The sequence below is a fragment of the Thamnophis sirtalis genome, unplaced genomic scaffold (assembly GCF_051295495.1).
Source record: "Thamnophis sirtalis isolate CommonGarterSnake01/CBP01778 unplaced genomic scaffold, rThaSir2_p1.2 scaffold_4, whole genome shotgun sequence".
Lineage (NCBI taxonomy): Eukaryota > Metazoa > Chordata > Lepidosauria > Squamata > Natricidae > Thamnophis > Thamnophis sirtalis.
This window is the reverse complement of record NW_028261384.1, coordinates 25651880-25679747: the sequence shown is the minus strand read 5'-3', so window position 1 is coordinate 25679747 and position 27868 is coordinate 25651880. Positions and strand designations below refer to the sequence as shown.

The 27868-nt window shown below is 36.5% G+C and overlaps 1 protein-coding gene across 3 annotated transcripts; it reads left to right on the top strand.

Moving 5' to 3' along the window:
• The first annotated feature begins 590 nt into the window (after nucleotides 1-590).
• Nucleotides 591-27843, top strand: DBF4 (DBF4-CDC7 kinase regulatory subunit). Of its 3 annotated transcripts, none has more exons than XM_087712639.1 (13): nucleotides 591-730; nucleotides 1428-1526; nucleotides 4611-4786; nucleotides 6054-6245; nucleotides 11148-11198; nucleotides 11944-12013; nucleotides 12131-12207; nucleotides 13921-13951; nucleotides 15933-15975; nucleotides 17131-17262; nucleotides 18702-18813; nucleotides 21024-21148; nucleotides 25961-27843. In XM_087712639.1, the coding sequence occupies exons 2-13, from the start codon at nucleotides 1481-1483 to the stop codon at nucleotides 26997-26999; spliced, it is 2094 nt and encodes a 697-aa protein (XP_087568765.1). In that variant the 5' UTR covers nucleotides 591-730; nucleotides 1428-1480; the 3' UTR covers nucleotides 27000-27843. The 3 variants fall into 3 exon arrangements, with proteins under 3 accessions (XP_087568765.1, XP_013927880.1, XP_087568767.1); XM_014072405.2 differs by lacking the exon at nucleotides 591-730 and adding an exon at nucleotides 1010-1138; XM_087712641.1 differs by lacking the exons at nucleotides 591-730; nucleotides 4611-4786 and adding an exon at nucleotides 1016-1138 and having other exon boundaries at nucleotides 25961-27840.
• Nucleotides 27844-27868: the final 25 nt, after the last annotated feature.

Below are 27868 nucleotides of genomic sequence, written 5' to 3'. Positions count from 1 at the left end.
GAGTCCAAAGTTAACATGTTGGTTTCAAAGCAGTCAAGCTAGTCCTTGGTTTATCATGAAATCTTTTGAATAGCCTTAAGTGATCACCTAGATAATTCAGCCTTATCTATTACAGCAATTCTGTAGGCTGCTAAGCCTCTTTTCTGAGGAAAGGAGGGCAGAATAAAAATCTTTCAAGTGAGTGAATATCTTGAGACCAGAGCTTGGTTGTTTTCTTGAGGACCATTCACTACACAAATTAGGTAATAACACCATCAGTGCTTATTAAGGAGGGGGATTTACTGTTTTTATTCTATGACTTGCCCTGTGGGTGTTGGCGGGAGATTCTTTGGTTGAGCTGTTTGGCAGTTCCTTGATTGGGGCATTGTTCACTTCTTAATCCTTGGCCTGATGTTAACCTTGGAGTTAATCTATGCTCATTTGGTTGTTGATTGCTGGTGGGGAGGTATTTTGTTTCAACCCTGAGCTACAAATATTCTTTTATTTGTACCTTCTGAGATGGTCCCTCTTCTTATCTTGCAAGGAATTCACCCGGGTCTTTAACATAACAAAAGCTAATGCCAATTCAATCAACGCCTCTTTTCCCATAGGAGACTCATTCTCCGTATCTCTTGAGGATTATCTCTTCCTCCCCGCCCTCCCCGCTTTTAAAAAGGCATCGTGCCCTCTTAACATTTAGGACTTCTACCGAGGCCGCCAGAAGAGGAGCACCCTTTTTTCACCTCACAAGGTAACTTTCAACAACCACATGTTTAGGGGGAAACCGCTCTTTTAGCGAGAAGATCGGCACGTGTCCGTGCTCCTTGCCTCTTCAATGGCCATTTACCGAAGAGGTGAAGGGCGGGGGAGAAGATCACGGCTAGCCACTTTCCTCTCACAGCGCCCCGAAGGAGGAGGAGGAGGAGGAAAAAAAGGGATGCTTTTGCCCTGTCAGCTCTGCTCCTCCTTGTTGTGTGGCGCCGCCTCTGCCCTAGCTCAGCCCAACCAGGGAGGCAAAGCCAGCGCCGACAGTGCCTGGTAGGCCCGGATGAGCAAAGGCGGGAAAGCGCGGCTGACAAAAAAAAAGCGCGATGGCCGACTGGCGCAGTAGATCCTGAACAGCGACCGTCACCAGCCCCATGGGATCTTCTGGGTTGGGGTGAGCCGAGGCCCGGGGATCGGTTCGAGCGGCGGGAATGTACATTTCAAACACCAACCGTCCCTTCGGGGGTGGGGGAGTGGACGGGGCCGGGCAGCGGCGGGGCGACGGGTACGGGAGGAAGATTGCAAATTCCGCCTCGTGAATGGAGGGAGGGAGGCAGAAACCTTGGGAGGAAGCCGTTAGCTGCAGGAAGCGCACCCGGAACCCGCCCCTCAGCTTTAATTGGTTTTTTTAAAAAAGAAAGAATTTTGGGGCATTTTAATTGTTCTGCGCTCTTTCCTTGTAGATCGTAACCGTCGTGGGGAGATGAGGGTGCAGAAAATGTGACTTCCCAGCAAAATGAAACCGGGTGGTTTGAAAAGCGGCAGCAAAGGACAGTTTCCCTGTAAGTCTTCATTTTGCCTTCTGTGTGGCGATCGTGACTCGAGAAGTGATTTGATTTGTTTTCCCTCCGAAAAGGCCCGAAAAAAACTTTTTGGGTTCAGATTGGCTTTTCTTTCTTTTCTTTGCGAAATTGAGAGCGCTAAAATTCCCCTTGATAAGTTGAAGGGGGTGTCTGGGTCAGAAAAATAGCTAAAGTTTCTGATTTTTGGTATTTCTGATGTCCTCCTGAATTTTCACCCCTCCCCCACCCCGGCTTATTCTGTGCAGTATTAGCTGAATTATTTTATTGACTTGGAGTACTGTGCCAAAAAGAGTCAGTGTTTTCGCTTTAAAAAAGATATGCTTTAAATACACAAGTAGGTAAGTATTAGATACGTAGGCAATGGATAATCATAATGAAGTTGGTTGTCTGTAATTTATTTAAATTTATTTATTTGTTATTTATATTGGGTGACATTATTTATTTAAAATAATAAGCAATAACTTAAAGTAACCCAGTTGTAATTTTGAAATATCTTTCTCTGCATAAGGGTGATTTTAAAACCAGTACTGAAAATCTTTCTGAGGCTAATATAGCCTCAGCCTAATAGTATACTTGAAGTCAGGCCCCATAGACCAATTATATATTTTATTTATTCTTTTCAGAAAAAATGTTATTGTACCTAGGAATGTTTCAAAGGGCATCAAACAAATAATGTTTAGAAAAAATGGCACCAGTTTTAATGTAATTTATATAATAAATGGTGAGTGAGACCACCTTGTATAGTTTATTAAGAATTGATTGTTAAAACATTTAGAATAACAACAGTTTCTGGGGAAATCAGTCCCTGAGGAGATGATAAACTGACAATTGACCACTTGGTTGTAATGAAATTAAGCATATATATGTTTATAGGATTGCTTTTCTTTGTCTTGGAATGTTTTTCGTTTACTTGAAATGGAATTTTCTTGATTTCATCTTCCTAATTAGGGCTACAATCTAAATATTTTCCTGATTAGGACTACAGTCTAAATCCAGCAAACTGAAACCTTTGAGTTTCAAATCTATTATCTCTATTCATTTTATAAGTGTGATCTCTTGATAACGCTACATGTTGGAATATGCTCTATGTATGGTCTACAAGCAAAACTGATATTTAAAAGTGGGATTGTGAAGGAATATGAATTATATTGGCTAGTAATTTTGAGTATAGGGTTTTTTTTCTGCATCCACTGAAACATGTTTGTGGACATGTCTCTTTCTGTCATTCACACTTTTGATACTTCTAATTAAATATTAAGAAAAATAATATCTTTCCAAAAAAAACCTGACATGTAATGATACCTCAATACTCATTGTTAATTGGTTCTGGGAGGCACAATAAGTACCAAAAATGATGAGTACCAAACACATTTTCCCCACAAGGAATAATGTAGTGAGTCACAAGGCAGAAAACTGACAAGTTCTAACTGGTGCGATGAGTACTGAGAAAAGTTTTTTGGGTTAAAATATGCTGAGGACCAAATTTGATGAGTTTCAAAACAGTTGAATACAAAGTTTTGCAATATTTATTGTTTTTAGAAAGTAAATTTAGGAAATACTAGAAATTTCAATGTGGTAAGAAATTGGAAAAAATGGCGTTGCCTGATCCAGGGAAGAAGTGAGGAACTTTGATACCAATGGGTGGAGGATAAAACAAAGACAAACAGAGTAAAGAGAGGACTTTTGAGGCAATTCTGAATGTGACAAAAATTCATTTTCTAATTTGAAGTTTATATTTTTGAACAGGTTCTGTGTAGCTGAACTAGTTTGTGATAGTGGTGAATATTTGTATCTCGGTGTAGGTTGACGGTGAAGGTTCGTTCTCAGAGCTGGTGGGTTGGTTTCTGAACATTTCATTACCAAGTTAGGCAACAACTTCAGTAGAATTTAGGGAATGTCAAGAGTGTGTGTTCTTTGTGTGGTCAGAAGGTCTTGTAATGGGAGGCTCACGTAAGGTGGGGGTCTTGTGATGGAAAGGTCAGGTGAGGGTCCTTGGGAGGTAAAGTGCTGGTGGTGGAGTTGTGCGAGTTGTTTGAGGGTTGGTGCTATTGATGGTTGTGTGATTTGAATTCTCAGAGCTCATAGGCTGGTGGTAGGTGTCTATTGTGTCCCATTGATGGAATTGCTTATGAAGTGCCAGGCTTTGATAAATTTGCATGCATGGCGGGTGATAATGTGGCTGATGAGTCTTGCATTGCTCCATTCTTTGTCAGTGTGAATAGGGATGAAGGATTTGGGATTGGCGATTGATTGCCAGATGGTGTTTATGGATTCTGATTTTCAGTTGATGCAATGTTTGTCCCACATGGAATTGGTTGCAATTGTTAAAGCTGATTTTGTAAATTACAATGTTTATTTCATCCTTCTGTATCTTGTCTTTAGTTCTGGATAATCCCTGGCAGAGTGTGGCTGTGGTTTTGTGCATTCTTGTTATCCCTAGAGGTTGGAGAATTTTGGCTGCCATTTCAGACATCCTTTTTAATTTTGGGGTAGTGGTTGGTTGTGTGGTATGTTTTGGTTTGGCTAACGTGTGTCAGAATACAAAGTTTTTACTAAAGCCATTGTGGATAAAGATGTTAAGCAGCTCTTTCTCGTCTGCTTTTCTTAGTGCTGTGGTGCTGCAGTGTGTCCTGGCCCTTCTGAAGAGGGCCGCTGCACAAAAAAAAGCTGCATTCAGACCCTCTTCAGTCAAACTATTTCCAGTCTGTATTGTCCAAATTTATCATGGACAATTGCTGACCCTCCAATACATATTTTGGAGAGGTGATAGAGGTATAAGGAGATTGTTGGGGGCAATAGGCTGACTCTGTAAACCGCTTAGAGAGGGCTATAAAGCACTGTGAAGTGGTATATAAGTTTAAGTGCTATTGCTATTTGCATATTATTTATTTATAACTCAAGGTGGCAAACATACCTAATATTTTTCCGGGTCTTAATACCTCAAATATTAAGGCTCAAATACCTACACATACTTTTCAATAATCCTCTTTTGCTTCAAAAGAGGCTTTAAGGATTAAACAGATAAGTTTCTGATAAGGATCAAATTCTTCACTTTGATTGCAGGTGACATGCAAGAAAGAAGGGAAAGAAGCAACTCTCCCCTAAAAAGTATAAAGAAAGATTCTACAAAGCCTGATAAACCAAAATGCAAACCACTTACTGGGAAAGTGTTCTATCTTGATATTCCATCTAACACCCTCTGTGATAAAATTGCAAAAGATCTTAAGGAACTAGGAGGGGTAAGTCAATATAAATGTTTTGCTTTAAGATAGAAAAGAAAAGGAATAATGCAGATTCAGTTTATGTATGTTATATTCTTGCTAAGACTGAATTACTAAGCATTTCTCCCAAAAATTTTACAACCGTTCAGCTACATTTAATGCTACATGGTTAGGATTTTTTTTATTAAAAAAATTGCCATTTCTCCAAAATTTTCTATAAAATTATTATATCAGAGCTGAGGGCAGCTGAGACTTCCTGGGACAAGAGACTTTGTGTTGCGTTGCTAGGCTTTGTACCATACTAGTTGGCAATTTTTTTCATGCCATGCTGTTGGGGCTTCCCGAAGTGATCGCTATTTGCCATGTGTAACTCAGAGACTTCTTACAGCCGGAGAATCATGACACACCAAGAAGCCCCCATGCAGTGGCATGAAAGATAACTGCCGAGCAACACACTATTGGGCCTGCTTTGCTCTGTAAGATAGTTTGGGCGAGGGGTTAGAGATATGATGGAGATGGGTAGCAGGAGTTGAAGACGAGGAATTCCCTTATCTTACCAAGCTTCAGATTAGGAAGGAAGCTCAACATGGCTTGAATTGGAATAAGTAATTAATGACTCATGATTCATAGTTAATGACAATAACAGAATGTGTAATGTAATGTTTTTCTTTACAACTGCATTGCTTAATGATGGAAATTCCAGTCCTATGTTGCATATTATAAATATGTTTATGGTATTTTATATAACTATCCCAACCTATATTGCATGATCTATATCAAAGGTGTCAAACTCGATTTCATTGAGGGTGGCATCAGGGTTGTCTTTGACCTCGGGGGGGGGGGGGGACATGGCCAGCTCAAAGTCATTTGTGTCAGGGGCATCTGTGTTAGCCCAAGCGCTCTGCCAGCAAAAATGGGCTCCTGAGCTCCATTTTTGGCTGTAACGGCTTTCTTCAACCCTCTGCTAGTGAAAACGGAGCTTTGGCACCAGAGCTTGGCTTGTCCTTCGCTGTTTCGAGGGCAGCGCCGTGAGTCATATCTAACCACCCCGATCTAGCCCCTGGGCCTTGAATGTCACACTCCTGATCTACATTGATTTTATGAAATATTTATGATTTGAAATACACTTTTTGTATAGCAATGTTATCCCAACAACCCTTCTCCCAATCCGGCTGCTTACAGTCAATGAATGAGAATTAGAGATTCTGTGAAGTAAGCAGTATTACTCAAATATTTGTATAAGTGTTCCCATTCCAAAATAATATTTTTCTTTTTTTACAATTAGAGAGTTGAAGGATTCCTCAGCAAAGATATTAATTACTTGATCTCTAATAAAAAAGAAGCAAAATTTGCAGCCCTTGGACAAGTATCTCCAGTCCCAAGCCCAGAATCTGTATGTAATGTTGGAAACACTTCACCTCATCCAAGCAGCAGAAGAGACAGGACTGATGGTAGTACATTTAAGCTGATGGACACGGTAAGTTTCATTCTTACTTCTTCCTTTACTCTCTACAAATGCTGCACAAATGCTGCATGTTAAGTAAAGCAAGTTCTGCATAATTTTCTATATATTTTAAAGCTAGTCAAACTTCAGGCAGTTCCTTGAGCTGAGAATGGTTTCATGAAAATACTCTGGGAAACTTGTAGCCCACCAGATAATGCTGAACTAGGACTCTAGTCAGCATAGACAGTGGCAATACATTTACATTTTGTAAGTCATTAATTTAATGGCACCTATAAGGCTAAAACAGTAATGGCTAACCTTTTTACCACCGCGTGGCAAAATGGGGAGAGTGCAGGGGGATCACCCAAAATTCTATGTGTGTGACCCCCTCCCATGCATGCAAGTGTGACCCATCCCCCTGCATGCGACCACCACCCTCCCCACACTTTTGCCATGTGATGGACCTGTTTTTCTTTCTCCAGCATGCACACTGGAGCTGACAACTCTTCACGTGCCCTATAAATGATTCCATGTGGCACGCGTGCCATAGGTTCGCCATCACAGGGCTAAAACATTGTAGTATTTTATTCTGTGATATAATTCAGGCTTTATTCTTTATCATTAAAATAATTTTTCAGAAGTCTTTAACCAAATTACTTCTATTGCATTGTTTTATTTTATACATACTACTCTAAACACAGCATATATTTGTATAAGAGTAGCACAAACTTTAATTGTGTATGTGTATATAAGATTAAAACAAAATTCAACAATTGCCACATAGCTACTCTATCATTTTACTTCCATAAGATCTATATTAATCTTTAGTGTAGCTATGCTCAAGACATTTTTAAAATTAGATAAAAGAAAACATATTTTCTTTATCCAAATTTTGCTGTGTATAGAGTTTTGCTTTGCATTGTATGGATAGACAAATATATTACATAATAGAGAAGATTATCAGTAATAAATTTTCAATCTGAGAACGACAACAAGAGTAGGATCTTTTAGTATTACAGGAATTTGCTAATACTTAATCATTTCTGAAGGCATACTTTGTGATATAGGTAGTCCTCAAGATATGACCGGTCACTTAGTATTAGGTTGAAGTCACAAAGATTCCCCAAAACTAGTTATGATCCTGTTTCAAAGTTACATCTATTACAGCATCCTTGTGGTCATTCATCCTTACTACTGACCGAAGGATGCTGCAGCATCCTTGTCCATCTAATTCCCTGCTGGTTTCCCATAAGCCTTGGATCTTCTCTCCACTCACACACTCACCTTTTAAAGATTACTGGTCTTCATCTTGGGAAAGCCACTCATCCCTGGGCTGTAAGGCTGTCTCCCAGAAGCAGCTGCCATTTCAAACGTGAAAATTCCTTGTAGAAATGGCAGCTGCTTCCAGAATAATTGGCAGGCAGTTGGGAGACTGCAGGCCTCTCCTGCCTCTTGGTAGGTTTTGGGGGAGCCACCCCCTTGCATGCAAAGGCAGCAGCTCTGGGTTGAGCTTCCCCAAATCTTTCCCTTACTTTCCAACCTCCACAAACTCACATTTTTGCAATTAAAAAAAAGAAAGCTGGAAGGAACAGACTTCCTATCTTAGATTGAAAAATATACCATTTGATCTTTCTCATTCTCCCCCCCAAAATTAGGTACTAAATCTAAATTGTCACCTTTGCCCTCCAGTCTTAATCTCCTTAGCCGCTTAATTAGCTAAACTTATTACAATATGTGCACCAGGAAAGAGAGTGACAAAATCTATAAGTGAATTACCTTTATCAGTGACTGGCATGGGACAGGCTGAAGAGTAAAGAAAGGTGGTTTAGGTTTGTTGGTTTTTAAAGGAGGGCTTAATGAATGAAGCAAAGAAAATCCTTCGGTGGATTGTTTGAGTGGAGAAAAAAATACTCTGCAAAGTTATTGGGAGTATAGCACATACACCAAACAGTTGCAGCAGAAACTAAAGAGTCAGACAAACAGCAGAAAGCTTTCCAAAGGTTTCCAAACTTTTTGCTGCTGGTCCGGACTCTCTTTAGGATCTTTCTTTTGCTTTTGCTGGATATGCTGCGCCCTCATTGGAAAAGTATTTTCTTTCTGTTTTTCACTCTTTTCCTCTGCTCTTTAACTTTCTAATCACTCAGCAAGGCAAGTCACCCTAACACACACACCCTCCCCGGTGGGCTGTTTTTGGTTTTGCAATGCTTTTTGCTGCTTGTATGCCTGCTTTTTGGACCCAGCTGGGTGGTGGGATTCCCAGGGTTTTCCTTACCCCTGAGGCATCCTATGCTCTAATTAACAATCCGCACAATCATTTAAGAATTCCATTAGGGAGAGCACCCCTGCTAAGTGATGCCATCTCACTTAATGGCTGTTATGACTTGTGACTGTAATGGACAGGTTCCATTATGGTCATAGATCAAGGACTACCTGTATTGAACTTTGAATGTTTGTGAGGTTTGTAGAAGATTTTATTAACTTATCTATTTTATGGACCATATCAATTTACTATATTACTATGCTGCTGAGTTATCAGTATGACAATGGGGAGAAAAAGACAGGCTAAATCCTGACAAAACCAAGAAACTGTTTGGTTGGGTCTTTTGACTCTGGATACTTTCCATCTCTACAAGGGGATCATACATCTTCATTGAAACTGGTATACAATCTGGGAGGTTTAATTTGAGCCACCGTGCTTTGAATAGTAGGTGGACATTTTTTAATATTGTGGCCTACTAAGAGTTGAGTAATCTCAAAGTAGAATGAATCATTCTTAATTTCCAAACTTTAAATTAATTCTTGCAGCACCAAAGATAAAGTTGTATTTGAGAGTTAATACTTACCCATCAATTCATATCACATAATTCCAATCAGTTTGTGGAATTAACAAACTTAAGTGTTGCTTTGAATTTTGGGAGAAGTAAATTTGCAAAACTAAGCAGAACCTTTCCATTATAAATTTTCATTGAAGGTAAAACCAGTTTAGTTCATAGAAGAAAAGCCTAAGTACTTTTAAGAAGCTCCAGATATTTTTTTTGCAGAACTTATTTATATGCCTTGTAAAAATCTTGGATAATGGGCATTACACCATCAAATTCCTTCTCCAAATAGCATTTGCAAGATAATTTTCCCATAGAACAACAATTTTGGGTGTGCTAACTTTCCTTTCATTTGATAAAAAATTATAAATGTCTCGATAGTTTCAGTGATTACAATTTTGACATATATACTGTGTGAGCCTTTCAAGATAATGTTTTACAAAGTATTGTAAATTTCTAAACTGTTCTAAAGCAGCCCATCCAAAAGACTATTTAAATGTTTTCAAACATTACCTCAAATTTATAACTTTGCTATCTTTACTATAGGCGTAACTCATTTGTAGTTGTTCCTTAGAGCAATAATTGATTAACTTCTTAAACATTATCAGTTCTTATCAAGAGACAAACATCAGTGTACACTGAAATAGCTATCTTTAAAAAAACTGTGGTTGACAAATAAGGCATCACCAACTGTATGTAAAAATTAAACAATATACTGAATATTACTTCCATAAGAAATGCATATAAATTTATCCTCACCCTAATAGTTGTATTAAAATATAAATGTTTCACTATATAAAAAAGACAGTAATCTATATCAGTGTTAACTAATTGTCCATATTTTAAAGGTGCTTTTTTTAAGAGGCAAGTGGACTTTCTGGTTTTTCTTTGAAGACCAAAAAGCTTCTTCAGCTGTGACTGGATGGTGGGGAATGGAAGGATTTATGCTTCTTGCAGACAGCTAGTCATTTGCATTCTTTTAGTGGGTCATTAAGGTCACCTAGAGGTTTTTCTGTGTCATCAGAGGGTCACCTGAGTTGTGCAAGTTGGTGTGGAACCTTCTTGGAAGGCTGAAAGGACTGTGTTCGTAGATGATGGAGATACATGACTCCCCCTGTTGAGAGAGTATGTTCAATTTTGACATAAATGGCCTCTTCAACCCCTCTTTTATGTCAAAATTGAACAATTTGCACCATTCAGGTGATCCTGATGACACAGATAAAACTCCAGGTGACCTTAATAACATGCTAAAAGAATGCAAATGACCAACTGTTTGCAAGGAGTATATGGTAAATCCTTCCATTCCCCACCACCCAGACAGAGCTGAAGAAGCTTCTTGGATGAAAAGTGAAATGTCTTCAAAGAAAAATCAGAAAGTTCAGTTGCCTCTTGAAAAAAAGCACCTTTGGGACAACCACGACCTGGATGACAGAGAATCTCCATAGACATTTAATTTATCCATAATTCATTTCTGCTGGCTGAGTTAAAACGATAGTCAAATCAGTGAACATTACATGCAGATGTTTTGTACCATTGCTTATATATTCAGATAGTAATTTGTGTTTTTGTTTATTTTTTAAATATAATTACTGTTCAGTCTTTTTAAGATAAGTTTCCATTTTGGTAATAGAAATACAGTAGTTTAGCTAGCAGACATCAAATTAAAAATAATCACAAATAAGGTGATTATGTGTACTCATACATAGATAGCTAACCTTACTAATCTTTTCTCCCCATTCAGTCATGCCCTATTCTTGAACATTTCCAGGATAAGTCCCAGCAGTTTTCTCGGCAATTTTTTCAGAAATAGTTTTTTATTGTCCCCTTTGCTAGGACTAAGACAAAGTAACTACTCAAGGTCACACAGCTAGCTTTATGCCTAAGGAAGGACTAAAAGTCATTGTTTCTGGCATGATTCCTTAACCAATACATCAGATTTGATATCACTAATTTATTAATTTTAATTTACTAACTTTAATATCATGCTAACCTAAATAATTTTGTAAACCTTTAAAAAATTCAAAGTAATAAACTTCACTAAGTAACTATTTGAAATAACCCTGTGTGGAGTAACAGCTGTAACCCATATATACTCTTTATTTCTTCTTCAATATAGGTGCGCATGAGTAGAGGAAAATCTTTAGTGGAAAAGGCAATCAAGGATCAGGTATATGTCACTTAATAACATTATTTCATCTCAAATTAGATTTCTTCTCTTATTATTTCCACATGAAATTTACATAATTTGCTAATGGATAAATATCTAATTTTAGGATAGCTTTTTTGGCACTGCTTGTTATGAAATCAAATGTTTGCCATTTTTTTCCTATCCTAATTTATGACCAATTGTTTAATGACCATTTAAAGTTAAGATGGCCTTGGAAAGGGTGCTTATGGCCTGTAAATTACTTCTGATCAATATAATATTGTCACCATGCCCCCTTCCTCCCAAAGTTGGCTGATTGCTTGATCTAAGTCCTTGGTCACCTATCCAAAATTATGATAATTACCAAGCACCCAGCTTTTTCATTCCGTCTACTTAATGACCCAGGAGATCATTTAATTGCAACCCATGATTGCAGTTGTCGAGAAAAGCAGACATGTGAGTGTCTCATTTAACAACCATTTCGCTTAATTTTTCCCATTTGTGGTTGTATGTTGAGGTCTACCTGTATATTATAGTTTTTAGTAAGGCATAGTGCTGTGTTTATTCAAGCTTAAGTTAGGCAAACCTTATTTCTATAGTGTCACAAGACTGATTGGCATAAATGGAATTTTACTTTTATACTTTATTCTATTAATAGGGTGGAAAGAGGCTTAGGATACAGAGTACCTGCACTTCAAGTTTTTAATTGTATTTAAATATTTGTATGCTCAAATGTAATGATAGAAATATTCAAATTATATTACAGGAATTGATCCCTTCTGGTAGTATACTCTCAAATGCCTTGAGTTGGGGAGTGAAAATACTTCACATTGATGGCAAGTATTTTTAAAATAAAACTGATTTTATTCCATCATATAAAAGACTTATTCCATTTAAGCAACTTAGATGACATAAAATAATAATTTTAATTATTCTTTTCTTTTTGAAAAAAGATATTAGGAACTATATTGAGCAAAAGAAAAAAGACCTCTTTTTGGTTAAGAAAACAAGCACAGAAGCCAACAATGTCGTAAGTAAACTACTTAATTTCCAAGAAAGACAGCAAAAAGCAATAAATGGGATTACTTCTTTAAAACTTCTAATTAGTATTTATTCATAATTTGCAAGAGGAAGACTGAGACCTCATAGATGTGTGAAAGCATAAAGCTCCATTAATCTCTCTTGGTATTTGGAATGGGAAAGATTTAAAAATATTAGTGCAAACCATTAAAGAATGCTCAGCAGCATAAACAATAAAATTTCACACACACTCAAAATTCAGAAAATCCTGGTATCAGTGTCCGAGACACAAATCTGCTCACTTTGCATTGTTGTCTTATCAGTAGTAGCTATCTTTTACATGGGCTCTGTTTATCAAAGTTTGCCCACTCCTGAAATAAGATCATGAGAAAATAAACTTTTCTGTTTCTACTTCAGTTAAAGAAATTTATATCCTAATCTGTATAATGGGTTCCTCATTTAGCATATTTTTTCTGTATGGATTAATACTAGATTTTTAAAACTAGAAACATGGTATATATTATTGTTAATTTAAGTAATGTCAGTTCTTCCAGATAAACCAGACAAGAAAAACAAACAATTGATCTAATTCTGTTAACAGCCTGATCAATTAGGGCAAGTCCTTCCTCAGTTTCTTTCTTCTAAAGTTAAAACACTGGAGGCTCCTCTGTCTCTTGTCTGATCATTCCCTAGGCAGCATTTCTTCCTCTTGTGCCTCAATATCATTTCCATATACCATTATACTTCTTTATCTTTATGTTTTTCTGATTTAATTCTTATTTGTCCACCTAGAACCATTGTTAGAAAAAAAAGCTATGTTTAATCGATGTTTAATTTAAAATAGTGAATAATAAACAATTTATAATTAAATTAGGGATATTTTAGTATGCAGTTCAAACTCAATTCTCAATTCTACCAGAATTTCTTTATTAGCATAGAAATAAAGTTGAGTTGTGATACAGAATGAAAAATGTAACTTATTTCATTTACTTGTTTTCAGAAAATATGGAGAAAATAAATGTAGTTGCACATTCAATCCTCCCAATTCGTTTATGTGTACTTTAAATATTCCAGAGCCTAAAACGTGATTACTTAAACCAAAAACATTTTTCATCACAAATAAGAATGATAGTTCTTGTTTACTGACCATACATTCAGCTTGAGGTTAAAATGTTACTGAACAAGTGGCACTTACAATTGAGTCACAGTTATGACTACCCCAGCATCTTCCTTGTCACATAACAGTGTTTGGCACCCAGGTTGCACTTATGACGGTTGCAGCACCCCATGATCATGTGTTCCCCATTTGTGACTTTCTCTACTGACCTTCCACAAGTGAATTAAATGGCAAGCCTTCAGGGAAGTCACAAGCTGCTCTGCTCTGGCCTTGCCCACTACAATAAACCCTTCTTCCTTTGGCCTGTCTGCATTTGAATATACCCGTGTACTCTTTCCTCATATTTCCCCCAAGTTGTCTTAGGGTTATGATGGCAGGAATGCTTAGATTATAATCACTAACAATGCAGCCATGTATCACGCTTTTTGACTGCATCTCTTAACAATGGCAATTTCAGTTCTAATTGCTGTTGTAACCCAAAAATTATTTTTATGTGTTTGGTGACTCACACTTAAAACTATTTAGAGGGCCAGTTGCTGAATATAGATGATTACTTGTAAATTATACAAATCTCATAACTATAGTATTATTATTTCTCTTAAATAGGAGAGAGGATCTGCAGATCAAAAAGTAAAAAGTAAGTATTCAAAAGACAACTAATATTGCTACCATTTTTATTAAAAGAAAAAATATAGTTATCGGAAAGATTATATATTTAATAAGCAAGGTGTCTAAAAAGAAAAGCCACCTTCTGCTTGGTGATTCATTTTGTAAGAGATGTGATGTCAATTTAGGAAAGGATTTGGAGGTTTTGTAACAGGTGAGGTGTTTGCCTGGTGCTACTGCCAGCAGAGAAAAGAGACACATTGTTAAGATAGTAAGAATGATAGTAAGAACTATGATGATGATGTACATCTTGGCACCAATGACCTATCTGAAAAAAGATGTACTTTCTGTACAGAATGATTTACAGAGATTGGGAACAGAAATGTAGCAGGATAGGCAGTAGTACTACTTTTTAAGAGGTTTTACCTGTATATAAGGATCAAAAAGGAAAAGGCTAGCATATAGTGGCAAAAAAGAAAGGTTCTACATTTAGGCAAGAAAAGCCAACTGCACAGGTATAGTATAGGTCCGGGATGGCAAACCTATGGCACGTGGAGCCATTTGTCAGGAACGTGAGGCATTGCCCTGTCAGTTCACCAGCGCGCATGCGCGTGCTGGCCACCTGATTTTAGCCTCTTTTAAAGGACATTTTTCACCCTCCCCAGGCTCCAGAGACTTTATAGGAGCCTGGGTAGAGCAAAAACAGCCTCCCCCCCAAGAGGCCCTGAACTTCCCTGAAGCCTCCAGAGCAGAAGTTCAGGAATGGACTTCTGGCCTTCAGGGGCCTTCCAGAGGCTTCACTGAAGGCTCTGGAGGATGAAAAACTACCCTACGAGCAAATCGTAAGTTACTTCTGATTTGCTTGTAGTGCCGGTTTAAGCCTTCAGGGGCCTTCTGGAGGCTTTCCTGAGCGCTCTGGAGGACTAAAAATGGCCCAATGGACAAATTAGACTTCAGTGAAGGCTCCTGAAGGCTCCATAGTGCTTAAATCGGCCCTATGACCAAACCAGAAGTCCGTTCCCGAACTTCCTGCATACCCGTAAGGCTGTTTTTTTGTGCTCCGGAGGGGGGCAGGGGAGGCTGTTTTCCCTCTCCCCAGGCGCCTATAAAACCTCTGGAGCCTGGGAATGGCGAAAAAAGCATGCAAAAAATGGGGGGGTTCGCACCTGTCATGTGCGCATGCGTGCTGGGTGTCGCACATTGCATTATGGGTGGGGCACGCCCGCACACGACTCCCGTCCCCTGTGCTCCTCTTGCTTTTGGCACGTGAGCCAAAAAAGGTTCGCTATTGCTCGTATAGGTGGTACTTAGCTCAATAGAAGTAATTAAGTGCTAATAAACAATCACTTGAATATGAGCCAGCAACATGCTGCAATTGCCCCCCAAAAAACAAATGCAATCTTATGCTGCATTAACAGAGGATAGAATCATGATCATGTGAAGTGTTAATACCACTTTATAATACTTTGGTAAGATCACACTGCATCCAATTTTGGTCACCATGATATGAAAAAAGATGAGACTCAAGTACAGAAAAGAGCAACAAAGATAATTAGACTGGAGACTACAACATGAAGAACGATTTCAGGAACTGGGTATGTCTAGTTTAATAAAAAGAAGGAGTAGATGGTGACATGACAGCGGTGTTCCAGTATCTAAGGAGCTATCTCAAAAAAGAGGGGTTAACTTATTCTCCAAAGCACCTGAAGGCAGGACAACAAGCAATGGATTAAACCTAATCAAGGCGAGGAACTATAACTAAGGAGAAATTTCCTGACAGAACAATTAATCAATGGAACAACTTGCTTCCAGAAGTTATGGAAGCTCTATCACTGGAGCAATTGGACAACCATTTGTCTGAAATAGTAAAGGGTTTCCTGCCTGAGCAAGAGTTTTGACTAGAAGACCTCCAAGGTCCCTTCTGCCATATAATAGATAGATGGATGGATGGATGGATGATAGGCAGGCAAGCACACATGCACAAATAATTTGGTTTAAATTCTTTTACATAGGTAAACTGAAAAATCCTTTTCTGAAGGTAGAGGACAGAAGGTGGTAAGTGATATTTTTAGATGAATTAAAATTCTACTCTCATGTCCTTTGGCTTTGTTGACTTTATTTTATGCAATGATAACTATAAATTATTACATTCAACTTTAATTTTTGTTTAATTCAGAGTTAGTCATGTTTTATATGGAATGTTGTAGAACAATTCAAAATTAACATGAATAGCCTGTTATTTTTATTTTAATAGATCTATTCAAAGTTATGAATTTTTGAATTGGCATATGAGAAATAGATATAATCCATCTTTATCTCTTTCATTTTTTTTTTCCATTTAAGGAGATTGGCCTATAACGTGATGCAATTACCTAAATGTTAATGAATTAAGGGGATTGGAACACATGCTTTATATGCTACTATGCTACATTTGTTCTCAGGCATATTTTAATTTATTGATATAGTTATACTAGATGTTATTTGTAACCAGAACCATTTTTACAAGTACTGCCTTTGTAGCAGTATTCTGCAAAGATAGTATTCTGATGTAGATGTTGTAAATGCTTTTTAGGAAAAAACATCAATCTACTGTTTTCTGTTAGATATAGATAAATCTAGATTTAAAATTTCAAAGAAACCATTGTATTATCTTAGAAAGTCGGTATATACTCAGCACTTTGAGGAACCTGTAACTTTTATCTACTTGCCTTTTCTGGTCTGCACGCTAAGAAAATATGCAATTGGGTAGATATGATATCCATAGTGGGTAATAAATGAAATCTTGAGATAAGGAATTGTTGGCAGAATTGCCCACATTAAATGTTTGATGCTGCTAGAAATAAAGGTAGGAACTGAGGGAATACCTTGCTCAGTTCTGATTAAAAAAATAACTGTGCTTGTGGTCCAGAATATAGAATGATATAAACAACAAATTAAAGTTTCCACATTTTTCTCATTTAATTTTACTCTAAAGCAATGTTTTTCAAACTCAGTAACCTTAGCAGCATACTGGCTGGGGAATTTTGAGAGTTGATATAGCAATAGTACTTAGACATATATCTTTTTAAAGTTGCCATGTTTGAAAAACAAAGATGTAAAAGTGACTATTGGATGAAATAGTATTTCAAGGAAGTACAATATATACAGTATAAAAGGCATTCCTTCTGATTATGTGTATGTTTTGTAATGAACTGACTTTTTTTTTAATAGTCGCTATAGACCATTTTACCTTCAACTGTCCAGCTTCCCTGTTGTCAACTATTCTAATCCAAGGCCTTGCAGCCCATTTGATGTAGAAAAGAAAAATGCTCATGGCCAGAAGCACATTCACAATAAACAAAGGTAATGTAAGATAAATAAGATGAAAATGCATTGGTGAATGACAAAATTTAGTTATGCAGAAATATATGGAAGCAGGTCTGAGTTTTACTACCTAATTTAAGACCAGCCTATGGCTTGCTCTATAATTTTTTAATTTAATAAACCTAGCTGATATCTGACTTGGGGCTCTCTGTAAACCTCTATCACTAAATAACTGTTTCCATATAATTGATTTCTTTTAAGCAGCTATATGACATTCCCCGCCTCCCTCCATATTTGCAAGCTAATTATCCATTAGACTGTAATCTTAAATTATACAGGTGATCCTCACCAACCACAATTGGAACCGGCATCTCTTTTGCTAAGTGATGTTCTTGTAAAATGAAGTCACATGACTGTGTCTTAGTTAAAACATTGATCACAGTCAATAAACAAATCATAACGTGTTGTTAATGTTAATGGGTTGTGACTCGTGAGTTCCTGTTCTTTTAACTTTGCTTATTAGAAACTGGCTATGAAAATCACAAATGGTAATCATGTGACCTCGGGATGCTGCCAACCACTTTGTGATCATGTGATTATGAGAATGTTGCAATGATTGCAACTTTTCAGTCCCACATAATTTTAACAATCACTGAATGAGTGTTCAAGTAAGCAAAGACTATCTGTAATTTTGATTAGGTATAGCAAACTGCATTAGATGTTTTAATTTTGTAACTATAGAAATAAAATAGCATATGATGTAATCCTTAGTTATAAAATGCTATGCATAGATGAAAAAATATGTCCCATTTTCTAATGGGATCAACAAATGCTTTTCCTCTTAAGAAAGAAACTTATTATACCTACTGATAGGTGGTGCTAGAGACTAGTTTTACATATTTAATATCTTTTTTCCTATTTTGAAACTAGAAATGAGATACTGTTTTTTAATTGAAGTCTACATTCATTAGTAGTCTTAATATGGTAGGGTTATATGCCTTGCATATTTGTTATAGAATTATAGTAGTCTTGTCCATATCTTATGTTAGAATAATGAAGAAAACAGAAATGTTCTTTTTATGTGCAACATGCATTGAAGTATTCTATATCATTATATTGTCAATGTTATATATTACTTGATGTTCAGTACTGAACGTTAAAATGGTTTTCTGAGTAACTATTTTGGGCAGAGGTTTGTGATTTTAGATTAACAATGTTATTGTACTTTGACAGACACATACTAAGCAAGAGTACAATTATTTTTAAACATTAAGGATTTAAAAAACCTCTTGTATTCTCCTCACAATTAGGATTCAGGTTCCTTTTTATTCTTTATAATTACATGAAAATGAATATGAAATGTGTCACAATGGGATTGGATTCATGACTGGCTACTAAAATTGGCCAGAATTTTTACTAGTTCCTGTTGGCTTGTCTTACAAAATATAAATAAGATGTTTATTTTCTCTTGAGAATAGAAACCCTACAAATAGTGATAGAGAAAAACGCCCGAATCAGGTTCCTCCAAAGCATAAAAGGAGAAAAGGATATTGTGAATGCTGTATGAAGAAATATGAGGATCTTCATGCAGTATGTACATCTTATCTATTTATTTATATAAAGTGGATATTGCTAAATTCTAATATAACAATCTGCTATATTGCCTTTTTCTTCGAAACAATAGTTTTTTTATAATTTTGTATCATGTTGGATTCCTGTGGAGAAATCAATTACATAGCATATTTTTCTGTCTTGAAAGTTGACTCCTGTGTAAGGGAAAAATAGTTAGAAAAAATATATAAATTCAAGAAAAATCCTATACAGGTTTTCTATCTTTGAAATGAAACTGAAACCAAGCCTGAAGATTCACATATTTTCAAGAATGTGATATACTTGTAAATTGGTACTTCATTCATAAAATTAACTGATCTTCTCTCTATTACATATATCAGATACTCCCATACTTAAAACGCCAGATAAATAATATAAATATGGACACTGTTCTTTACAGCAGAAATAGCAAAAAGAACAACTGCCCATCCCAGATTGGGTTAAAAAGGTAGTAGAAAAGGGGAGAAACTGTAGACTAAAACTAAATGGAAATAAAACAAAAAGAGAAACAAAATAAAGAGATATTTAGACTTTACAAAAAGTTAATATTCATGAAATAAGCAGACCAGAGGTAGGATTCTACTGGTTTAACAACTGTTTCGCTGAGTACAAGCTTTACCACAAACAAAGTTAAAAATCAGACAGAATGCCAAGCTTGCATCTTGCCTCTCAGCCATTTCTTCTATGGCTATGCCAACCCTTCTGTAAATAGCTGTTCAATAAAAGTACAACAAAAAACTTGGAGGGTGGGGGAAACTCCGGAGAAGCTCAGCTACGGACAGAAAGTCTGGGCTACTGCCAAGAATCATTAAGTTTGTTAGTGGCAGTTTCTGCGGCAGGGACGGCAATTAAGATAAGGATTAGGCTAGAAATACAGGCACACTAGAATCTTTCCTTCCTGCATTCCTTGCAGGATTAGCCCTGTAAAGTGGGAAAAGATTTCTTCCAACAGCCAAACTGTTCAGAAAATTAACATATGGTTCTCCTGAACCAGGGCGAACAGGCAGGAGCCCACCACTGCTTTAGAGCCAGTGTGGATTTGGATGGCTTCAGCTCAACCCAAAAAAACCCAAGTCTTGTTATTGTTACAGTATAAGGGTCCGCTGATTCCAGAGACTTACTTTCTCTTGTTCTGAATAAGGTTGCACTACTGCAAAGAGAACCATGCATAATTAGGGGCCTCCTAGATTTGTGACTCCTGTTTGAAGAGCAGGTGATAGCTGACTAGGAACATCTTTCCACAATGTTGTATTATGTGCAGTTTGTCTGTTCCTGCACTGGGAGACTCTACACATGGTCACTTGTATCTTGCCCAATTCCTGAATGGAATGCTCTTTACTTGGGACTCCATTGAAGAGCATCCAGAAGCTATATCAATGCAGAATGTAGCAGTATGGGATATTTGAGGGACTGCCTTTCTCTGATTATATCTACCCATCTCAAAGAGGCACATTGAATGTGCATCCCATCTGTTACCTGGCAGGGCAGAGAGTTTTGGAATATCCTCCTCCCACAGATTATTTATTTATTTTTCAAATGTATATATAGGTGTCTATCTAATGAAAAATGGATTATGAAAATGAAAGCCCTACTGGCTTTTTGTAAGATCTTAAAGAAGTAACCCTGCCACCAGACTTGGGGATCTGGATGTGATAGAGAACATCAAATCAGTGGTTTTTGTTGAAAGTTGTCAATGGATTGTATACCTTGGCTGTTCATTGTATTGGTTTTGAGTTGCATGTGTGGGTAGGTGGGTGGATGTGAGGGAGGGGAGGGAAAAAGGAAAGGAAGGAAGGAAAGAAAGGGAGAGAGAGAGAGAGAAAGAAAAGAAAGATCAAGCTCTAGCTTGAATACCTCTAAACAGCTTTGCCCTGGAAAAAGAAAAGGACTGGTAATATATCCTGGTTACATTAGTATATGCATGTCCAAATGTTTATTATTGTGAAATATGCTATTTTAGGTTATACATAAGCTATGAATAATGTTAGCACTTTTGTTCAAAAAAAATCTCAGCAATAAAACATGTACTTAGGTCTAATTTTGTGCACTATAGAAGTATATATTCTGTGTGTGTATTTTCTTTTTTTTTGTTTTGTATGTTTTAAAGTGTGTTTTAATTTTTTTTAAAAAAAATACTACATGAAGTAATAACTTGCATACAAATGATACTAGTTTTTCCTTTCTTTCAGCATATTGAAAGTGAACAGCATCAGAAATTTGCAAAGAGTTCTCAGTATCAAGTAGTGGATGATATTATTTCCAAGTTTTCTTGTGACTTTTTAGAACTGAGAGAAAACACACCAAATGTTAAAAGGTAAAACAACTTTTTCTAAATGTAGCAAAGCATATGAAAAAAAGAAGAGCAGATCGTCATTTTACATCACTATAGCAACCCATGTGGACTCTTGGATCACTAGTGATGCAGTATATCACTGGGGTAGACAGAAATCTCAGAATAAGTCATTCTAAACTTATTGCCTGATCTAAGGGATTTTTTTTCTATCAAAAATAGAAAATATAGACCAAAAATAGAAATGACTGGGTGGAAAGCTAGTGAAATTACTCACTCATAGACATTTATATATTTGAAAACAATAACCTATTTTTTCCCTTACATTTGTCTTTACACAAACGATTAGAGGCTTCACTGATAGAGGATCCTATCTCAGGAATAGCTGTGATTATGTGCTACTTTCACATTTCATGGCTCCATTGTAGAAAAATGGTACATTGAGCTTAACATGGTAATCCTTTTTCTACAAAAATATCAGGACATTTGGAGTGCTCATTCTCTTAGTTCCTTTTATGTCTTGACTCTTTGAAAGCAGAGCAAGGAACTATATGAGAATGATCTCAAATTCTAAGCTCTGTTGTGGTCTACTTCAGATCTTAAAGTTTCTTAACATACCTTGATACTTTCCCCCTGTGGTTCTTTAAAGGTTCTCTTATAATGTGTTGTTATGTTTACTCATAAATATATTGTTTTAAAATTGCTTAAAACTTTGTTAAAAACCATATATCCATTTGTTTGAGACACAGTAACCACCTATTATGTTTCATATTAATTTCAGCCAGTCTGCAGGCAGACAGACAGATAGCTATAGATCAGGGGTGTCAAACTCAAGGCCTGCGGGTCATTTCAGGCCTGATTAGGGGTGCTAAATTCTGGCCTGCAGGGCCAGCCTGGAAATAGCAAAGGATCGGCCATGGTGCCTCTGGCAGCCAAAACGGGGGGTCCCTGCCCTCCTCCCCCCATTTTGGCTGGCAAAGTGCTGCAAGAGGCTATCCAGGTTAAAAGTAAGCCACGTGGGAGCTGCACACTGCCCCACGCAGCCCGTTTTGGCCACCAAAGTGCTGCAGGAGGCTGTCCAGGTCGACCCTTGAAGAAATCCAGTTTGATACACCTGCTATAAATAGGTACATACAGATATAGATACACAGACACAGGTGTGTGTGTGTGTGAGTGTGATTTTTTTCCCAGTGATCCAGTAACCATTTATTTTATTCACAAATTTAAAAACACAGACTCCCCCCCCCCCAAAAGAGAAAAAAGTACAAGACCAAGACTACTGCAATGCGCTCTACATGGGGCAGCCCTTGAAGAGTATTCGGAGACTTCAACTCGTCCAGAACGCAGCCGCGCGAGCGATTGTGGGTGCACCTCGGTACACCCACGTTACACTTATCCTCCACGAGCTGCACTGGTTACCGATCAGTCTCCGGATACGCTTCAAGGTGCTAGTCGTAACTTATAAAGCCCTTCATGGTATTGGATCTGGGTACTTGAGAGACCGCCTGCTGCCAATTACCTCCCACAGACCCATTAGATCTCACAGGATTGGCCTCCTCCGGGTTCCATCTACCAGCCAATGCCACCTGGCTATTACCCGGGGGAGGGCCTTCTCTGTGGCAGCTCCGGCCCTCTGGAACGAACTCCCCGCAGGGATTCGGACCCTCACCTCTCTCCAGGCCTTCCGAAAAGCCGTCAAAACCTGGCTTTGCCGGCAGGCCTGGGGGTGATGAGTTCCCTCCCCTCTCGACATGTATGTTTGTGCGACTGTTGTCTACTTTTATTATCTGTATTTTGTCTTTTATGTTCCCCCTTTTTTCCCCTTGAATTGTTCGCCGCCGTGAGTCCTCCCGGAGAAGGGCGGCATACAAATAATAAAATACAAATACAAATACAAATACAAAACTAAAGAGATGAAAAATGTCCTTAAGAAACCCACATATAACTAGTTTGCCCCTCCCCCATTGAATAATGATAAATATATTTCAAGAATAACAATTCTCTCCCCCCCCCCCCCCTTGCAAAACAGGTCCACAATTTATGAATGTTTACAGCTCTGTTTATCCAATCAATTTGACCTGGCATCTATCTACTATATAAAAAACTACAACCAACAGATAAAGCCAATAGCAAAGTTAAATTTCAAAGCCCTCTGTTAACAATCTATTATTGTATTTAACTCATAGAAAGTCCACAACAGCCTCCAATCTGCCATAAACCACTATAATCAGTATCTCGGGATCAAATATCCTTGATTGATTCTTAATAATTAAAAAAATTGTTTTTTGTTTTTTTTACTGGAATCTTTCCCAACATTTGCATCTCATTCCTCAAAGGTATTTTTGTAGCATTTGTTGTTCAAAAAATCTTCCTACAAGTGTAAATGCAGCAACTCTTGAAATTGTTTTCTAATTGGATATAATAAATCAATTTCCCAATTTCCATCAATCATCTTAAAATCCAATCTATCACTCATTGATCTGTCATCTCTAAGATCTTTGAATTCATGCCTCTTTCAGCCTATAATTCTTAAACTAGGCTCCGCCTTCAAATCTGCCAGCAACAAATTAGATTCCAATCCATCCAATTATAAGATTGGTTTAACTGCCATTATCTGTATCTGAGGGCCATCTTTGATTTAAAACCATTGTTCTCTCTAGATTTTTAATTTTAATTTGTATGTTTAAAAGCATTTTTAAAAGGCTTCCCAAAGGGATTTAACATTAAATTGATCTGATTCTTGCCTTTTATATCTCTTTTTATGAGCATTGTAAGGAATATATGATATATAATATTCAAAAGCCTTAATTGTAGTTTCCATTTTAACATAATTCAAAATTCTCTTGTAGCTGAGCTTTCAAATCAAAACCTAAATAGTTCCTCTCAAGGACAATAGAAATACATGACAGAATGACGAAAGAAAAAATTGAGATAATATTTCCCACAATAAAAAGTGAATAGAAAAAAAGGAAGTTTCCGTCAAGAGGTTAAGAGAAATAAGACCAAAGCTTTTTTTTAAAAAACTAATGGAATGCAAAATCCTTTTAATAAAAATTCAATGTAAATGTAAATCAAGTCAGATTACTTTCACTACACAAATGTGTGTCCTCACTGTTAACTTCCATGAGTTGAAAGTGTAAGTGGTTCAGAAAATAAAGCAGTGAAAACATGCAAACATGCAAAAACTACATATTCAAATCCAGCAAGAATAAATCAGCATTCAACCAGTTGATTAACAGTTGAAGCTGAAAGTGAAAAAGAAAAGGTAAACATTCAGGTAAAACAAGGTGAGCTTAAAAAAGCAAAGAGCTGAAAGAAAAACGGAGGTTTAGGTTTATTAGATTTATATGCTGCCCTTCTCCCAAGGACTCAGGGCGGCGTACAACATTAAAAGAAACATAATACAAAAGTTTTTTTAAAAAAGTTTAAAAAAAGAGACTCAGGAAAGCATGGGGGACCAACACACTGGCTGCTCCAACCGAAAACTGCAATTATCAAGATTCCTCTTCCCAAGTAGATACAAAGTCCTAAATCATTCCTAGTTTGCCCCATCAAACCTGGGGGACTGCATCCCCAAAGAATTAGCTTTGGTAGTAAAAGCAGTTGTGTCAGCAGGAGGAAAATATCATCTCACCACTCAGCATGCCATTTTCAGAGAAACTTCCTTGGAACAACAACAAAAAGATATAGTGTCTGACATTTTTATTTTATTTATAAAGGAGTAAACAGCATTCTAAGTGTAATGGTTTCTTTGCTAATAATTATTCAATACATAATATGGATGGGATATATACTTTTGCAATCGTTTAAGAGTAGCCAAAATTTATTGGAGTTGATTTCCTCAGTAAATCAAATTTGAGAATTTGCATTGACCTTTTTGTCTCAAGTCAATCTGCTGTATTTGCAGTAACTTTAGCACAGGGCAGCTATTGAAACTTAAGGAAACTCACTTTGAAATTATCACTGACCACATCTATTTTATTAGGTTTTCCAAATTCCCGCATTCTGCGTATAATATTTGCGAAATACATAACACTTCTGCTAATATGATGAGAAAGATTATTAATATATTTAGTTTTATTAAGAAAGATCAATCTAGCCATTAGCCACAAATTAATATATTTTGTCAACTATTCCTTATCCCCGGATTTGGGAAATTGCTAATATATAGTTTAAAATAATTTTACACCTTCTGCTACTGTCAGACAGCAGAGAATTTTAATATGCACTTTATTATTTATGAATATAATGGTTCAAATATAATATAATATTTTGAAATATATAGGTATATTTACTTCACATGAAAGAAGTCTACATGACCTTTAAACTATGCATAGATTTCCTAGCGTATGAAATTTATTATACAATGTGGAAAATAATAATTTGGGATTTTGGGTTTTTAAGGCTGAAGCAAATTGATTCTAAAATGTATTCTGTAATTTGTTTTTTGTTTTGCAATTTGCAAGGTTATTAAAAATTCTCTGCTAATGTTTTTAGCTCAAGAAATTGGGGGAATAGGTATAGGTGTTATTTCTAATTGCACATTTGGCAAGCTATTTTTGTTGCTCTTTTAATGCCAATAAACAAAAGAATATAGTTCAGTTTAACAGCTTTGACTTCCTTTTTGAGAAAAGAATGCAGCTAATTAAATAATTTCTCCTGTGCATACTGTCAGGATACTATTTACCACAGGCAACCAAGTTTATGGTAAATTGCAAACTTGTTGTAACCTTTTGACAATTGATCTGTATCATTAATGACTTACTACTTACCCCGTGTTCATACAGTAAAAGAATTGTTCTTAATTTTTACTTATATTAATTTCTTTAATTTTAGGCGCAAATGTAATGTTGGACAGTTTGCTCCTCTCATTGGAACAAAAAAAGACGAACAGAAAGAAAGACTGATGAGACGAGATATTCCATTGAGATGGTATTCTCGGGAAAGCATGGCAATGGAAACCTTGAAAGAAGGTTCTGAATACATAGATGGATATACTAAGTCTACACAAAACCATTTTACCTCTGAACCTTCATGTTCTGTTTGTTCTTCTCACGCCTTCTGTTCTTCAGAAACATCAAGAAAACTAAATGACAATACTGAAAAAACCAGAACACCTAAAAATTTAAACTTGAAAGAATTAGTTTTATCAACAAATTCAGTACAGCTACATCTTCCAAAAGAAAGTACAGCATATATGAAAAACTTGCCAGAAATTTATGAACACTGTGAAACACTATCAAGACAGAATACATTGGGATTGTCAGCAAATATAAACTCACTACATACTCAGATCCAAGCATCTGAGTACAGTGAAAGAAATAACACATTAAAGTCAAAACGAAAATTGAGTAATGCAATTCTTCTGCCAGCAAAATGTTTGAAGAAAGTAGCTACTCATTTACCAATTGACAAAGAATTTGTTGACTGTAATGTGGCAAGCCATTTTCCAAGAGAACTTTCAGTTGCTTTAGAGTCAGAAAAGCCACCCCATAGTTTTCTTGCAAACAAGGATCCAGTTTTGTTGACAGATATTAATATACAAAGCTCACCTAAAATAAAACCCAATAAAAATGTCATACATTCCATAGGATGGAATAAAAAAGGAAATCAGAAACAAAATATGGAATTATGCTTACAACAGGCAGAGAAGCCACCTGTTCTAGAAGAAACAAATGAACAAAGCTCATCAACCCAAGCTATGTTACAATTGTTTCAGACCAGTGATGCAAATTTAGATTTTAGGGGGTTTTCAAGTATGCAAGAGAACAAAGATTCAAGTTTAATGAAAAATAGTTGGGAAGACCAGCATACAGATGCCCTCTGGTCTTTGTTTTCTACGTCTGTCTCTTCGTCACCATTTACTGAATTTTAATGTTGCTTTATTTAAAACAATGGGTATAGAATAAACGTGCAAATTGAAAAAAAAATGTGAATATGTGTTTTTATAATAAATGATTATAATAATGATTGTTTAAACCACTATGTGCATATTATTCCATCTGGGCCTACTATTCATTATTTCACTAACTGCAGACAGAAAGCTCTCACAGAATCCTTATAATAAATAAATTCTCATAAGATTCTATTTTTACATATGTATATAATTTACTCGAGGCATTTGTTGCCTTGACTTAGCACATATATTCTAGAGTATATATGATTTGTGATTTTCAGATGCAATGGACAACATTTTCATTTAGGCATCCGAAGTAAGTGCCTTAAATGCCTAGTAATTTGAACAAGGCTCTTAAATGTATATTACATTATATTTATATTATTTGTCATTTGTGTAAGAGGTCATTATACAAATGTAATAAATTGTAGTTAATGGCATACTTTTGGATTTAACAGACATCCCTAAGTAACAAGCCCTCCCTTCCCCTAAACCGTCAGTTAAATTGAGATTTTACTGTAATGGAGAATTAGGATATAGCAATTTGGAGTCAACTTCTAAAACTGGCTAAATGCCTAGCTAAAGGACAGGAAGTGACATGCAGTTCCCTGCCTACATACGTGTTCTAAGAATAGTATTTAAATGCTTAAAAGAGTTTACTCTCCATGACAGTAGTTGAAATTTTGAGCTGTTAAAATATAAATCTTGGAGCCACAAGATCCAATTAAGCTGAATAAGAAAAAAACCACCTTGGTTTAACCAGTTGGAATAACTGTTCACAATGGCTTTTTTTTTCTTTTTGTGAACACAAATGTGCTCTTTTTGAGAACAAAAGCAAATCTTAAGGC